Source organism: Manis pentadactyla, chromosome 11, assembly GCF_030020395.1.
Source record: "Manis pentadactyla isolate mManPen7 chromosome 11, mManPen7.hap1, whole genome shotgun sequence".
Lineage (NCBI taxonomy): Eukaryota > Metazoa > Chordata > Mammalia > Pholidota > Manidae > Manis > Manis pentadactyla.
The window spans coordinates 29,131,116-29,148,999 of record NC_080029.1 but is presented as its reverse complement, the minus strand read 5'-3'; the positions used below and the strand labels follow the sequence as shown (position 1 = coordinate 29,148,999).

At 47.8% G+C, this 17,884-nt stretch overlaps 1 protein-coding gene across 4 annotated transcripts in view; it reads right to left on the bottom strand.

Moving 5' to 3' along the window:
- Positions 1–17,884, bottom strand: part of DPF3 (double PHD fingers 3) — a 240,695-nt gene that overhangs the window by 158,559 nt on the left and 64,252 nt on the right. The window contains exon 1 of one of the 4 annotated variants that reach the window (XM_036913302.2): positions 16,842–17,252. The exons of the other annotated variants lie outside the window; for them this stretch is intronic. Within the exon in view, the coding sequence (XP_036769197.1) occupies positions 16,842–16,846 (5 nt within the window). The 5' untranslated portion in view covers positions 16,847–17,252. Of the gene's footprint in view, positions 1–16,841; positions 17,253–17,884 lie in introns of those variants that run through there. 4 annotated transcript variants of the gene reach the window in all.

The window sequence follows — 17,884 nt, the reverse complement described above, 5'->3', positions numbered from 1 at the left end:
CACACACACACACGGACACACACACGGACACACACACACACACACGGACACACACACACACACGGACACACACACACACACACACACACACACACACACACACGGACACACACACGGACACACACACACACACACGGACACACACACACACACGGACACACACACACACACACACGGACACACACACACACACACACACACACACACACACACGGACACACACACGGACACACACACACACACACGGACACACACACACACACGGACACACACACACACACACACGGACACACACACACACACACACACACACACACACACACACACACACACACACACACACACACACACACACACACACACACACACACACACACACACACACACACACACACACACACACACACACACCCTCTGCCACCACGCAGCCCAGAATAGCTCACACTTCAGTCTCAGCTCTCCTGGGCTCCTGCAGAACCCAGCTCCTCACAGCCGCCTGACCTTGGTCCACAGGACTGCTGGCCCACTCTCGTTCCCCAGGGTAACAAAGCATCCCAGGACCCAGCAGCAGTGACACCTGCTCCCACCAGTCCACGGAGCTCGGGTATCACCAGGGCAAGGTCTGATGTGTCCTGACAGGGCAAGGTCCAATTAGCAGAGGCCATTTCCAGTGACCCAGTGGGAGATGGGGCCCAAATCTCCAGAGCTGTCCTGACCCTCCTCGCCCCAGTCCCTCCAATTCTTAAATCATTGATATGACATCTCTAGATGAATGGCTCCCATGGCAATTTATAGACTGTTTGGAAAACATCCAAAACAGAGAATGTTCTTTAAAATAAAAAACAAAACACTGCTGAAACACAAAACTGGGCTTCCTCTTAAAACCTGTGCACCACTAGAACTTGAATACTCCTTCTCCAACCCAAAACACTCTATCCCTCCCTTTATGCACCAAAACTTTAACCTCCCCAAATAGAGAATGGCAAACATGATTAGACCCAATTAATATATGGAGAAACTGAGAACAAAAGAAGGGCAATCAATAGAATTGCCTTGCTCTGACCGCCGCTACATGTGAAGTAATAACTTGAGAGGCATTTGGAGAGGAAGGAAACCAGAAGCAGTAGACAGCGGCCCTGCGGCAATTTAGCAAAGCAGAAGCATCCCGTAAAAACTGGCCAAACTGGCCAGGCAAAGACGACCAGTAAGGCTGACAAGACATTCCTGGGGATGACAGGACGCAGACAGACAGCTGGGGCCACGTGCCTTTTATTCTTCACATGGCATGAGGTTCATCAGTGGTAAATTCTCATCTCTCACAAATGCAAGACACAGAAGCAAGCAAAAGGAAGACAGCATCTGTGCCAGCTGCCAGCATATTAGGCACACTGGTAATTTCTAAGCAGGCAAAGGCCATATGGACTCCCCCTGCAGCTTCCCACTAAGTTTATCTCTGTCATCACTCTCTCCCTGCATCTCTCTTCCAAGTTCAGGGGGAAGAAAGGAAATTAACAGGCCTGCAGCCAGCCTCCACCCTGGCTCACCTGCTGGGCCATTTGGAGTGCCCAAAGGTGGGGTGAGGGAAAACTCCAGGGAAGGAAGGCCTTGAGAGGTCATCATCCCCACCTCTAGCTCAGCGCCTGGAGCTCTGCTGGATAGAAGACACCAGTGAATTCAACAGGAATTTAGTTGGGCCTGCTCAGGAGTCCAGAGGTGAGATGCTAAGTAAGATAGCCACTTCCCTGTTATCTGTGCACTTGCAGAAGTAAATTCCTTGCTATCCAGCCAGGTCTCCTGGCAGCCCCTCAGTCTATCCTGCCACCTCTGAATAGAGGTTCATAAAGCTACTCCTGGCCATCTGAATGACAGTCATTCATTTATTTAGCCAGTAAACATTTAAGGAGTGACTACTGCATGCCATAACACACCACATGAGAAGCAGCAAAGCATATCGGTGAAGGGCTGGGTGCTGGTAGGGTAGGATGCCAGGTTGGAGTCCGGGCTCCTCATTTATTGGCTGGCTGGCCTGTTGACCACTCTGAGCTTCAATTTCCTTATCTGTAAAATGGGGATGAAAATAGGACCCTCCTCATAGGATCACTGAGAACAGATGAGATAACCTCACCATGAGCAATTGGGAAATATTAGCTGTTGTTACTACGGTGTGGGGTCCCACCTTCCACTTGCTGCCATCACCAATGGTGGAAAAAGAAAGCTCATGAGTTAACTCCCAAACAGGATTGTCTGTTCCACTAGTTTATCTGTCCACACAGATGAGCAATAGCATAACATGTCAAAATAATAAAATTAACTCAATGCCATGGGCTTGGATCGCCCCACCAGTCATCTGTCTGGCCAACAGGGCCAGTGGTCAGAAGCACAATCATGAGTGTGCAAAAGCTTCAGTGCAAAATTGTCCCCACCATCAGAAACCTAAGTTAGAGCCTAGGTCCTCCCACTGAGATCAAGGGCATCTATCCCCCCTGCTTACAGGGTGCTGGGTCACAAAGGAGGAAGAGCCTTAGCAGGCTGGAACTTAGGAATATCCAACAGGACATGTGGAAAGGTGGTGTATGGGTTTCCTAGGACAGCTGTAACAAATTACCACAAACTTAGTGGCTTAAAGCAACACAAACTTATTCTCTTAACAGTTCTGGAGGTCAGAAGTCCAAAATGAGGCACAGAAGGCCAAAATCAAGGTGTCGACAGGGCTACGTTCCTTCTGCGGGCACTGCAGGAACCTCTTGCCTGTCTTGGCTAGTGCTAGAAGCTGCCTGCTTTCCTCAGCTCACAGCACCTCTCTCCACTGCATCACTTTACTTCTGCTTCCCTGTCACACTGCCATCTCAGAGCCGGGCCCTCCTGCCTCCCTCCCGTAAGAGCCCCGCCATTGCATGTGGCCCACCCACATATCCAGGGTAATCTCCCCATCGCGATGTCCTCAACTTAATCACAGCTGAAAAGTCTCTTGGATCATATAAGATAATACATTCTCAGATTCCAGGAATTAGGACATGACCACCTTGGAGGGGCCCCTATTCCATGTACCAAAGGTGGGATCTGCAGATAAGCGCACTTGGGGACCTTTACAGCACTGGTGAGGGATTGTGGGAAATACAGTTCCACCCTAAGCTCAAGAATATTGAAGACATCCTACCTTGTGGCAAAAATCTAACTAAAGTGTAAAGTGTACAGTGCCCAAGAGCACAGGCTTTAGAGACACACAGCTCTGGCTCCACGGTGTAGTGTCTGGGTGAGCTTCTATTTTCCCAACTAGAAGTACTAACTTGTAGGGTTCCTGTATCATAAGGAATAAAAAATAAAAATGTACCCTGAATCCTTCACTCCATGCCTGACACAGAGTAAATGCTTAGTAAATGGAAACTAACAAGCTGCCCACTAGTCTTGTTAGTCTGTAGCTTTACTCTGTCAGGCCCAGTCACTAAATAAACCAGCTTGCCATTAACTACTTAACACCCAGCAAATACCAGCAGTCCCTGTCAGGCCCCAGGAATTACAGGGGCTACTCAGCCCAATGCAGACTGGCCTGAGGGGCCCCAGCAGACACACCCAAAGATCTGGATTTTTTATCAAAACTGCCTAGCCAGGGCATGGTCTATGAGAAACAGGGATCTCAGTTTGCTTTCTGCAGAAAGAACACAAGTGCACGACCCACATACTCTTCCACAAACTCATCCTTCATTCCCCTTCCTGTATTTCCCTTATAAGCAAGTGTGTCCTGTTTTAAGTCGTATTGTGATCATTTTGGGGTACAGGTGACAATCAACAATTCCCATCATAAATCTTTCTACCTTCCCATTTTGTAGAAGGGCAGATTGAGGCAGGCACCAAAGAACAAGGATTTTATCTTACACCAAATCATGAGTCATTTGATTCCTTCACTGAAGTGTTTCAAGTGAGATTAAAAAAAGGGTTTCAGAATTTGAATCTCAGATCTTCCGTTAATTAGCTGTGTGACTTCAGGAAAACTGTGTGACCTACCTGAGCACCTCTTTCTACATCTGTAAAAGATGACAGGAAAATTTGCCTCTCGTGACTGTTGCATGGGTTAAATGTCACATGTGCCTTGACGTGTTAAAGTAATGGAGCACTTACTATGTCTCAGACACTAGGCTAAGCATTGTATGCATGTCAGTTCATTTAATCATAACAACTCAATGAAGTAGGCTTTGTTTCTTGTTTCCATTTTCCTAGAATGTAGGCCTCTTGAGGGCAGGGCTGTTTTCTTTCCATCTTCAGCCCCTAATTCAAATATCCTGTGAGTGGTTATTGCTGATAAAAAGAATTGAGAGGTCAGTTGAGTCTCGAATCACTCCAGAAGGTTTACAAAGGTGGAATCTGAAAGGTAGGAAGACCTACAGAAAAGGAGGAAGGGGGCGCTTCCAACAGGTCAGGTAAGGCAGAGGAGTGGTAATAAGAAAAGCCCGGGTGCAGGAGATAGGAAGAAGCAGGGCGCGTGGATAGGAGACAGGGTAACTCCACCCTCCTGCAGCTGAAGAGTGTGCAGGGATGTACTCACTGACTGGCTTTGCCAATAGAATACAGCAGAATGGAGTAATTGGTTCCTGTTAGTTTTGGTACTTACCACAGAAGGGAGGCTGTGCCAGTTTCAAGCCCAGGCCTCAAGAGGCCTTGCAAGCCTCCCCCCTGCTCTCCCAGAACCCTGCCTGGTTGTTTGGCATGTGAACCAGCTCAGATAGTCTGCTGGAGAAGGAGCAGAGACATGCAGCAGTTATTAGCTGTCCCAGGCTATTCTAGACCAGGCAGCCCTCAACCTACCCAGCAGCTGACAAGAGACACATAAGTAAGCCCAGCCAAGATCAGAAGAACCACCCAGCTGAGCCCAGATCAAACTGCTGATCCAAATTGTTAAGCAAGATAAATGCTTGCTATCTGATGCCACCAGGCTTTGGGATATTGTGGTAAGTACCAAAACTAATAGGAACCAATAACTCGTTCATCTTTAGATCCTCAACAGCCAAAACAAGGCCTGCAATATAATAGTTACACAGTACATGCTTCATGAATAAAGTATTGAAACAAAAAATCATGTGGTACATATACACAATGGAATATTATTCAGCCATAAGAAGAAAACAAATCCTACCATTTGCAACAACATGGATGGAGCTAGAGGGTATTATGCTTAGTGAAAAAATCAATAAACTGTGAATTGATCAATGATATGCTAGAAAGCTGAAACTAGACAAAATTGTGTAATTCTATTGAGATACTTTGGTTGAAGAAATATTTCCAGATTGGGTTACTGGATACCTAATAAAAAGGCCCGTTTTCCTTACTCTCAGTCAATCCTTTTTCACCAAGTTTAGTCAAGTAAAAAAAAGTTTCACAAGAACTTATATAATATAGAGTGAGGTGACTGGTTTCAAGATCTGGGTTCTAGTCTCAACTCTCCCAATAGTAAGAGCTTGCTAATTCCCTTGGATTAGCACTTCTAGATCTATATAGTAGATATTAAAACAAAATGGCCCCTCCTCATAACCTCAGTGGCTGGTTGTAGCAAGTGAGAGGGTGCACAAACTCTTGGGTGCATCAATAATTCTACTTCCCCTACAAGGAGAGTTTTACTTATTGACAGTTTCAAGTATTCTTGCAAATATATCCTTTTATGAGCTCCATTTACCCTTTTTCCATCTTCCTTTTAATAGTTGAATAGATATTTTCAACTATCATCCCAAAAAGACAAGGTAGGAAACAGTTAAAATCCTCCTTGACGAAGGAGAGAAAACTGTTGCTCAATCTGAAGAGAGCTGGTATTTCCAGCACTGAGTATTACATGTGACTAAGGTCAGACCTGACACCTGCCTGACTTATTCTCTAGAACCAAAGATCCACTGGAGAACTCTGGCTCCCCACTAGGCTGCCAGCTGCTGAGCATGCTGCCTGGTCTCTCTCTGCTTCCAGCAGCTTCTGTCCAGGGTGGGAAGTCAGAAGCTACAAATTCTGAGTACAGCTCTTCCACGGCCTCAGTTCCTACTATGGTTCAAGTGGGCTCCGTGCAGCCAGGTTCTGGGCCCAGAACAGGCACTGATGAAGGGAAACCAATCACCTTGGCAACAATTCCTTCGATGGCAGAACCAGGTTGGAAGTTCAGAGTGCTCCAAGCACTTTTGGCCCCTCTTGAGTTACTGCCATCTCCCAAAACTCCAAAAACTTTGAAAGTCTCTGTTCTGGAGTAAGCATCAGGTTTCCTTACACCCAAGCATCTCAGGAGTGTGTAGGAGGCAGTGCAAGACAGTCTGTGCTCACTAAGCACACTGTTCTCCTCGTCCCGATGGAGGCTGGACAGAGGTTGGGTGGCCGCTATTCAAACTGGGGCTGGGGCTGAAAGGGTGGGCAGCTCTGGTCCTGCTTGTGTCCTGCGTCTTGCTTCACAGAGTGATTGCAAGAGTCCAGTCCTTGCATCAACTCTCCCTGTGGTGGGCCTGGGTTGTCTGCCTGACCAGCTGCTGTTCCGCTTCCTTCCAGTAACACTTCATTTTCCGGAAGGAATCACCTCTCCCCCACCAGTTAGAGTAAAATCAACCCCATTCCACCCCTAACTTTAGAGACAGGCTTGTGACCCAGCCCTGGCCAAGGAGAAAACCACCTCCCCAGGCTTTAGTGATTGGTTCAAGGATGAACATGGTATGAGGAAGGCAAATTAGGGTCAGTCCTAGAATTTCTTTGGGAAAGAGGTGCTTTCTTTCTCTTGGTGTGCAAAAACTGATAAAAATGTTTACCTGAAGCTTCTGGGAGACACCCTATGAAGCAGGCCTGTCTGCAAAGGATGCCAATGTGAAAGGGAAGCAGAAATGAGAGAGGAAGGGAAGATGGGAGTCCAGGTGACCTTGTTGAGCCCCTAGACCCCATCCCAAGTGAAGCAGATGCACTCCTGAACTTTAAGTTAATGAGAGCATATATTCCTCTTTGTGCTTAAGCAGTTTGAGTTTCTTGCCATCTGCAGCCTTAAAAAACCCTGACTGATGCACATTCCAGAGTTTGGTTTTACACAAAGCTGAAGAGCCTGGGGCCCTATCCAAACACATATAGGCTGCTCAAATGCTACCCAAATGCTTTTGAGATAAAGATGGATCATAGATGCCACACATCAAACCTGAGAGCAGCTCAGCGAACTGCTCTCTCTGGCTCACCACAGTCCCCACCATTCCCTAATATCTTTACCAAGCCTGTTTTCCTCATTTACTTTGCCTATCTGGTCCCTTTAAGTATATAAGTTTATCATCCCTTATTGGGTGGATGGATGGATCGATCAATTGATCAATCAACGGATGAATTAATGGACAAGTGGATAAGCAACAGGCAAGTAAGCATATATTTGCAAATTGAGCCTACATAATAAATAGGCATGACACAATAAAAAATAAAACCTCAGGCTGATGCAGTCAGGGGACCATTTGGTAATATGGGAAAGGAAATAACCACAGGCTTACTTCCATGTGGCTTTGGTCTTGCAATAATGGAGAACTCCCTGGGTAGCCCTCACCGTGCAGCTGGTCTCCATCCTGAGGCAGGGTGGTTAACACAATCCCACCAATAGTGCAGCACAAGGAGAAACCACACATCAGGTGAAGAACTGGGCCTACAAAGTAGCCTCTCCTCAGTCACCAGCATCTACTCGGACCTGGGAAGCAGCCACAGAAACAAAGAGCTACAGACGATGCAAGCACAGCATTTTGGTGCCTGGACATGGAGTAATTGCATGTGGATGTCCACAAATGTATCCATGTGCCTCTGGCCTTCAAACAAGAGTACAGATGGCTGGGGAGGGGCACTAGGAACTCAAAGAATGGGGGAAAAGAAACAAAAAGATAGCAGCAATATAGACTAGGCTCAGCAATATAGCCAAGGCCTGTCCCCCAGCCACCTGGCTGAAGCCATTAGCCTGACCTCAGGGAGGTAACTGGGGATTCACACAGAACCACACTGTGACTATTCACTGAGGTTGTGTATGCCTGTGGCTCAAGCAGTCTCTTTTGAAACTACATATTGTTCACCCCACTGTAAATCACAGTCCCCCTTTCATTGTCTTTGCTTCATCATCACTAAGTTCTGAGCAAAAGAATCCTTTTCCTGGGACAGACCAGAAAGCAGCACCCATGTGGAATTGCACCTGGACAAGGCCCATTTGTGCCAGGCATGCCACCCCAAACAGAAGGCACAAAACAAAATGGGAGGGCTCTGCATCACATCTATCCTTACCAAGGAGTGGACAGAAACGGAGGAAGAAAATGAAGCTGCACGCATAAATACACCAAGGATATGCGGGGTAAGAAGGGCTAGCTTCCTTCGGCATAATCCTTCAATCTACCACCCCTTCCAGGTATCCACTCTCCAGGTGACTCAGGCTCAGAGCTGATCAAACACAAGCAGAGGACAAGCCTTGAAAAACAAATTCCCACTGAAGAACAGAAAGAGTGAAACCAAGACATGGCACAGCACGTGGGTCCCAGCAAGCCATGCTCCGGCCCCTGTGCCTTACAGGGACAGCTGGGTGTACAGGACTGTCCTTGGTCCCTGGGACACCACAGACAGACAGGACACATGGTCTCTGCCCTCAGTATGAGAGGCAACAAGTCCTGTGAGTGTATAGTCACAGTCGACGGTCTATGAGCTGGCAGGGGGAAGACCTGGGTTCTCGCCCTCCTCTGTTGCTTTGGGCTTGAAGCCCATCACTAAGCTTTGTGGGGTTCAGTTTCCTCATCTGTAAAGTGAGACCCCTTGCAGCTCTAAACTTCTGTGGGTTCCTGGTTCTCAGATCAGCTGATCTCCAAGGCCTACCCAGTGTTCACATGCAATGCTCTGTAGTGTCATGTAGATATCAATGTTCAGAATTGGCTCCTGGGCATGGGAACAAAGATCTGAGCCCCCAACCCCTCATGCCAGCACATAGCTGAAGCCCCAAGACAGAGACACAATTGTGACTGTTGCTGAGGACATAGATTTTCAGCCCTAGGTGTTTGTTTTAATTTACCAGGAGGAAAGAATTTGGATTCTCCTTGAAATATACACAAAGGGAATACATTTGTTTACCTTACAGAATGTATTTTCAGATACAACTGGTGAAGAGCAAGACTAAAAACCATTCTTTTGTCTTGGCTTATGTGAGTACTAATTCCTCCATGGTGATTTCTTCTAAGACCACAAATGGCAGAGATCTTCTGACCTGTCTCAGCCTGACACCCTAGTTATGGGGAACTGTCACATCATCCTTCAGGACCTCAGAGCTCCAATAACCACATTCTGCCATCATCATCCCCATGGGAGTGGCAGGGTCCCTGCCAACTGCTCCCCTTTCCACCTACTCTGCCCTGTAAGGTCACCAGATAAAATAAGGATTACCGGTTAAATCTGAGGGTTAAGGTTAAATAACAGAAATTTTTAGCGTAACATTCCTTTTTCTAGGCAGCGAAACTGAGGCAGGTTCCTTCTAAAAACAGAAAAGGTCTCTCCTTCCAAGCTTGTGTTCTCAGAACCTCAGCCTGCTGGCCTTCAAATCCCCAAGGCTTGTAGCAAACACTCCACTGCTTACACTGAATGAGTGAATGAATGTCTACAGTATCCAGTATGTCCCAGGAAGGATCAGGGATTTTGTAGTACAAAGGGTTCTGAACAATTCAAATGAGAAACACAAACATGTCCAGTGAAAACATCTGGCCTGGATGACCTCTGAGGTCACCTGCAAACCGTGAGCCCGTGAGCCTGCCATACTCAGGCAAGTTACTTCAGTGAAAGAATTTTAAACACTTCTTTCAACACCCCAGCTCAACACCTATGGTTGACGTCCTGAGCCTGTGCCGAGCACTCGGCGGTAACCCTAGAAAGAAAGGGTGCAGAGAAGCCAAAAACAGGAACTTGGTGAGGCCCATGAGGGGCCAACAGCTGGCGGATCGGAGCACAGGTGGTTCAGAAACCAAAGAAGGAATAATTGAAACAATTCAAGATGCGGCCTTGCTGTCCAGGACACACACACTCAGCCGAACACAAAGATCCTCCCTCCAGATCCACGCTGCACCCTCCCTATCTTTCTGTGACAGTGATTCTTTGTGGAATAGAACAATAGGTGCATTATGCCAACCTATAATTATCCTAGGAGAAGCGATAGCAAAGTCGAGGCATTACAGGAACATTGGAAGACTGGATAGCATCCCACAGGACCAACAACAAAACAATAACAATCCACAAAATCCCCAGTTCAGATAAAAACTGAAAGCTGCCCAAGCCCCCAACCCCTTCACATTTATATGGGTGAGACTTTTTCCTTTTCTCATGATTATTTAGGCACAGGCCTTCTTTCTTTGGAATTGATGAGTAGTGGGGAAAGGGGTTGGAGGTTTGTTTGTTTGTTTTTTCAATAAGGAGACAAAGTAGAGGAAGTAGCAGGAGACCTGGAAAAATAAGTGCCCAGGCTAAGGTGTGACACATCAGAAACCCTCAAAAGTAGCTGAAACTGATTCTACACAGTGAATCCACTCCTAGTAGAGATTTTCACTACTCCAGCAAAAATAATTTTCCAGGGACTTTGAAATAAAACACACAGAGCTCTGGGTGGTGTGATAGAAAAGACAGGGACAGAAAAAGTCAGACTATCTGAATTCTCACCTCCCTGCCGAAACTAGCTGCTGTCTTGGTTCATTCTAGAAACACAGGGGCATCGAGCTGGCAACTGAAGAGAGTAACAGAGATCTACTCACTTCCTCTCTGAGCCTCAGTTTCCTTACACAAAATGAGAGTCCCTACCAGCCCTGGGGATATACCGCTTCTAAATGCAGGGTGCAGCCCCCACATCGCGTGAGACCTGCCGCCGAAGCCCAGCACTCAGGAAGGAGGGCGCCTGCGGCTTCTAAAACCGAGATGAAGCTGGAATTCACAGAGCACAGGCGCAGACCCTGCAGGCCAGGGGCACACGGGTCATCTCTGGGCGACCTGGTAATGGCAAGGGTGTGAAAAACAGGATTTTTTTCAAACACGTCTCTAGTTTCTAAGGAAAAGATCTCTCTTCCCTCTCTAAAGGACCCCCTCCTCTCAAATCAGGGCCTCACTTGGCCACCTCTTCTGGACTCAGTCAGAGCTGCCTCCCTCCGAGACACCTGGGGCCTCCACACCTCTCCGCCTCCTCTCCTTTCATCTTCTCCACCCTCTAACATAGGGAATACACAGTAATTCTTTGAAATCATCAAAGCCCCTTTCTAGTATAGGGAACAAGGCCAGGCTGCCCCAAGATGTGTCACTGTGACATGCAGATTATTTTGAGTTGAAAACCATCAAGGCCCAAAAGACTCAGGAAGATACTTTGACAGCCCCCTACCCACCCCCCCAACAAATGCTGTAAAAGAATTCAGATGGAGGAACTGCTCCAGGAGAGCTATCACCATAGATAGCTATATTATAATGCAAACTAGGGGTGGTAGACAGGCGGGACAAGACAACGTCCGCTAACATTTCTCTCTGTGCCCTACCACTTCTGTGGGGCCCATCAGGGATTTTGTTTATCAAACGTTTACTCTTTTCATATTCCTATGAATTCGTTCCCTTCTCTTCTGAAGTCTCAGACCCCCTACCCACTTCTCCTTGTTTCGGGATGACAGACACACCTCATTCTCCCTGTCTTTGGAACCCATGTTACAGCTTACCTGTACGTATGTAAAGAAACTTTGGTTTTTCCTCCTGTTAGTCTCATGTCAATTTGATTCTTAAACCAGCTAGAAGAACCTCAAGGGGTAGAGGAAATTCTTCCTCCGCAACACTAGCTGTAATCCTACCTCACTCCTTATATTTCCTGAAAAGCTCCTCAAATATGATACTCTGTCCATTCCCTCAGCTCTCAATCATCCTTCCTCAGAAGCTACTGTTCCCCAGTTACTAACATCCTCCTTGCCACTTCTTGGTCATTATGCTACTTAATCAACACTTGACCATATCAACCATATATTGATTCTCTCAAAACCTTGATGCTACTCGATCATTAAGTTCCCTCAACAGAATCTCCTGCACCCCGTGCTAGGGTGGGGCCAGGGCAATAATCAGGGCCAGACCTCACCCCTCTACTCATCCCTCCATATCCGCGACTGAGGCTCACCTTCCATCAGCCAAGGTCTTAAAAGGACTCAAGATGCCTCCACATTCAGTACCTCTTGCAATAACAAAGTTCAGTCCTGCAAACTTTGGAAGAACATTTTACGTTGCAAATTTTTTCACTAGGAAAGAGGAAAGCCTATTCTTGTAACCAACAACTACTCTGGTGGTGTGAAAAACCTCTGATGGAAGCACAACCAAATGCCTCCTGTGAGGACATGATTTTGTGTGTCATTCCCTCTTCAAACTCTTCCCCTCACTGCTCCACTCCCTGTAACCACTTTGCTGTGTACCTTATAACAGAGTTAGCTGTGTCAGTCTCCACTGAGGTGTGGAATAGACTGATCCTGTTATTCCCCATACTGCTCCGTCATTAAATATTCGAAATGCAGCAAGATCAGGGAGAAATTCAGCACCAAATTTCATCTCTACACCATTCCTCAGGAGTCTGTGCTTTGGAAAACTGTCTCCAAGTGTATTTCCAGCATGGCCCAGGGGAGGGCTTGCCTCCCCATGGGGTCAAGGAGGTGAGTTTTCTCTGACTTGGGCATTTCAGAGGCCACCATCGTAGCACACTAAAATCTCCAGGCAGGCCCACAGGTTGGACTTCCAGGGATCTCAAAGCAAACTCTTTACCTCACCTATTCAGGACAGTTTGTATCACTCTGTAATTCTGTAATTGCTTTTCTTATTTACTGTATTCCCTCAGGCAGACTCCATAAGATATTTGCTCCTGTTTTGCTATCAATAAATAAGGATTAAAATACCTCTCTCCTAGGATTGTTGTGAGGATTTGACAAATAAGCACTAGGGAACAGAGCCTAGTGCTGTGCTTAATATGCAGAGGAGGCTTAATAAAGACTTCATTTTCATTGTCAATATCCTTCTTACTGACAGGTTAGAAAGGGTGCATGATACCATGATACTGACTCCAACATCACTTTGCTACCGCCCTTTTGAAGTGGCTGGTTATGGCAGGAGGGCCTTTGACAATGCCTTAAAAACAAATCACTAAACTTTCAACTTTTAAGAAAAACCAGGCAATATGAGAAAGAAATATCCCTCCCTGAGGTCAGTCCACTCTGACCACAGGGATGCAAAAGAGAAGCTTAGAGATGGGGTATAAGGGGCACAGTGGGAGTTAGGAATGGGGGGGAAAGGCCTGGGATAGACTAAGGACGAAGAAAAGAGGAGGAGCAAAGAGGGATAGAAGGTCTGGAAGGGGGAGAGCAGAAATGGAGTAAAGGTCCATGTTGGAGGGCAGCAGAAATGAGGCGGCATTTAGGACTACCAGACTGATGCTCACATTACTCAATTCAATTCTTCACCACCAACCCCCCAGGACAGCGTGGAAACGCCCTGCTTGGTGAAGGAGTGGGGAAGGGAGGACAGACAGGAAGAACCCTGAACTGAGTGAACATTTTTAAACAAACAAGACATTTGGAACTCTGTGAAGGTCACTATGCTGAGCAATCTCACCAGCCTTTTTATACAAGTGGGGCTCACAGGAGGGACCGGCAAGCAGGTGCCAGGAACCGCCTCAGCCCACAGAATACAAACTGCCTGGTCAATTTTGCATTACACGGACAGGAGTTTTCCCTATTAAAATTGTTGACAGTGTGTGAAAATAGTTCATCATTTACTTTTAGGATGAGGTAGTGTGTAGATGTCAGCCTAGAAATCCAAGCTGGCATTTTCAGGGATGCTGTCTATCCTGCAAAGTGGAGAAACCAGCTAGCTGCTTCTGTTCAGATCCCTGAGATCTTGGACCCAGAGAGAGAGGACTAGACAGCTTCTCCCACCAGAGAACTAGCCAGAGGTCTCTGGGCTTATAGGATATATGTTTTGGAAGCCATGACTTAGATTTTGACACTTGGGAGTTCAGAAATAATCCTGTTAATTTGGGCTCTAGCTCCAACTACACCACCTACTTGCTGTGCAAACTCAGACAAGTGGTTGCACCTCTCTGATCTTGTTTCCTCCTTTGGTCCTTCTGGACAAGTTTAACACGGTAGTGCCTTTCAGCTCTAAGATTCACCAAAAAGGAAATGTTCACTGAGCACCTACTACACACCTGATCCCCCTTTTAGACCCTAGGCATACAGCAGGTTCCTGCCTTCAGGAGGCTTATATTCTAGCTCCAATGTCTCCTGACTCCTAAGAACCTGGGAAGACTACACCCTGCACGATGGGCTTGTAAATCTCCAGAAAAGAGATGCAGCAGGGGCTCCACAGGATAGAGCAGAAAGCTCATGGGTGAGCAAGTAGTTGCTGCCCAGGCGGTAAAGACTTCCTTCATATTTCTTTTAAGTTGCTGGAATGCACTGGGCTTCTGGAGGGACACGGGTGTTTTTTGTGGCTGCTTTTTTTTTCTGAGGACGGGGTACAAAATGGAACTGTGGGGACAGGAGAAAATGAAGAGTAAGAGGATAGAATGAGTGCAGAGGGACAGAGCAAGGAAAGGGGTGTATGCTTCTAAATGGATGCCCTCAGGGGGAACCCGATACTCTGCAAGGGGAACCCCATACTGCACCAGGGCCATGCTAAGATTTCCCTCTGGAATGTTCACACCCTTTTAGTCATGGGGAAATGCCGACATTACCAGAGCTCAGGCCTGCCCAGCCCTGCCCTGGCTACTGCCAGGTAACACCAGGCCTGGTCCTCCACCGAGGGCCTGGGGGCAGAGGGGCAGAGTGCAGCCGGCAAAGGACTGGGGGCTCCAGTAGGCAAGCCACAGGTCAGCAAGGGATCATGCAGGCTACCCTCTCCCAACCCCTATGTGAGCCAGATTGTCCGGCCTCCACTGGAACTTCCAGGGCCACACTACACCAGGGAGCAAGGGAGGACACAGGCGGCTTTGTGGGTGGGAGGTAAAACACCTGCACCCTGCATTTGAGAACCCCCCTGTAACGGATGGCAGCCTGGGTGGAACAGTAAAGGAAGGAGGCCCTGGAAGAAAGCAGTCCCCGGGGAGGTGGGTCTCAGCCTTTGTGCTTAGAGAGTCCCTGGGGAGCGCCTTGAGAATGCAGATTCCGGGCCCCGCCCCACTTTCTTCTGCTTCCATAGCTGAGGGTGGACACCAGGAGCCTGACGTTCCACTCAGCAGCCCAGGTCTTTATGATGCAAGCTGGCCCCTGCCTTCCCTCTGAGGCACCCTGTGGATAAGGGACTAGAACCTGTGGTTCAGAACTGAGAGTGCATGGCCCTCACTAGCTGAGTGACTTCAGGGCACTTTACACTTCCTTTTTTTTTTTTTTTTGTAGTACACTTCCTTTATTTCCTCTCAAAACCTCAACTGGCCATCATTAAAATGAGGAAAATGAGAGTGTCTGTTCCTTAGGACCATTGAGAAGAATATATAAATGAGAAAAAGGATGGAGAGCACTTAGCCTAGTGCCGGTGGTAAGAATTCAGTAGATTCCTTCTGATTATTCAGGGTGTGACTTAAAGAAATGCTTTCTTCCATGTCAGCTGCTTCCTAAGTTGGAGCATGTCATGGGGAAGAGGGGGACAACATGAATGGACAGCAGTGAAGCCTGAAATACAGACAGCAGGGGTGCCAAGGTGTCCCTCTGCCCTGTGACCAGCACCAACAACTGTGGCCAGTAACACACGCACGCACCGAATTCCACCAACTCAGAACGTGCTTGCTGACAGGCAAGCTCCCAGAGTAAAGTTGGGTACACATGGAACAGGGGGTTCCCAGAGATATGCCCTGGAAGGATGCTGTAGCGCACTACAAAGTGGACAGCAAAAGAGGGAAGGGATGAGAATGTGAACCATAGTCACCCCAGGAGTCCTGTGTAGGCAACTGTGTACCCAAGCTGCAGAGCTGCAAAGAAGGGTGGGTTGTTAGTGTTATGGGGTTAGTAGTGGCTTGAAGGGAAATAGGGGCATGAAAAGAAGGGGGCGTGGAGAGTAAGGACAGGTACTGCATTTGGATCTACAACACAAAGGTTGTGATTCTCAGAAGGGAAAAAAAAACCGACCCCCCAAAATCCAGGAATGGTAATAGAAAATAGGTTCCCTCACCCTACAGCAACCACCTACATCTGCATCAGAAGAACTCTTTTCCCAACCAGGCCTGGCATGCTGCCCTGGCCTTCCTTATTTTGGAGTTGGCCCTGGGCTCAGAAGACCCCTGCCCACCATTTTTGGAAATAAGGTTATTGAAGAGGTAATTAGTGACAATGAGGTAATTAGGCTGGGCCCCCAATCCAATCTGACTGTGTCCACATAAAAACAGGAAATTTGGACACAGAGGCATGCACACAGGGAGAATGCCATGTCAAGATGAAGGCAGAGATCAGGGTGATGTTTCTACAAGCCAAGGAACACCAAAGACTGCCAGCCACCACCTGAAGCTCAGAGGCCTGGAACAAATTCTCCCTCACAGCTCTCAGAAGAAACCAACCCCTCTGACACCTTGATATCAGACTTCCAGCCTCCAGAACTGTGAGCCAATATATTTCTGTTGTTTAAACCACCCAGTTTGTGGTACTTTGTTACCAGCTCTAACAATCTAACACAACCATAGCCTTACTTTTCTTTACCACACTGATCACCAATGAGGGAAATCAGAAACTTTCCAGAAAGTCACCATATTTACCTCTTTATCCAACAAACCAGACACCATGGAGGAATTCAAAGATTAACACAGTCCTCCAGGAGCGCCTAGGTATGCAAATGTTTTTCACTTAACAGTTTACAAAACACTCACATACATCATCTCTTGTTGATCCCCCGACTTATACTCAGGTGCAGGGGTGGGTCGTGTGATCCCATTCTGCAGATGAGAACACTGAGTCCTGAAGAGTTGGCGACTTGCTCCAAAGCATTCAGCTGAGAGGCAGAGAAGCAACTGCAAGCAGGGTCCTCTGACTCCAAGATGTTTGGTGGGCTTGCTTTCTTTTACTATCTTGCTGTCTCTCCAGTAGTCTTGGAGACTCCTGCCTCTCCTACACTTCACACAGAAGTCCCTACACTGAGGCAACTGGAAGTTGCTAGTATCCAAGATCTGTTCCAAGAAGATTCCAGAACAAGAAGGGAGGCCAACCAGGGAGAACAGAGACTGGTGCCCTCCACACACCTCTCATGGTCCCTTGCTGCCTCTGCTCTGCCCACTCCCCTTCCCTGCCTTCTCCCTACTCCCCTCCCAATCCCACCTTCAGGCCCCCAGCCATTTCTATCTCACAGGCGGGGTGGATTCCTGGTGACCATGCCACCCAGCATTGTCAAATAGAGAGCAGCTGGAAAGAACTCCAGAAGGCAATCTAAGTGCCACTGCAGCCTTCCGGATGACTGCAGCTGTGGCAGCTCTTCCTGCTGATGGGCTCAGCATTTTCTGGCACGACTAGGAGGCAGGCTGTACTTTGTAGCTGGGAGGGGCTTGGAGGCGTCAGCCTTGGCAAGTAAGTCCCGGAAGGAGGCGGAGGCAATGGAGAACCAACCCAGAACACTTCCCATGGAGTCACCAAGAGCCATCCGAGCTGCTCCTCAGTATTCCAGGAGTTCTGCTGGCAGGCAGAGAGGGTGCTCGGCCCAGTGGGCAGAACTGGCTGGGCACAGAAGCCTTGCAGGCTGGGGAAGGGAACTCCTAGGTGGCGGGGGAGAGGACCTTCTAGAATACAAGTTATGGAGGACACTTTTCCTGCCAACACAGAGCAGTATGTAATGCTTGTCCGCAAGGCTGGGCAGCCAGCGCCTGGCCTGATCTCTGTTTGCCTTTGAGTTGGCAGGGGCAGGGCCTGCAGTGACCAAACAAAAG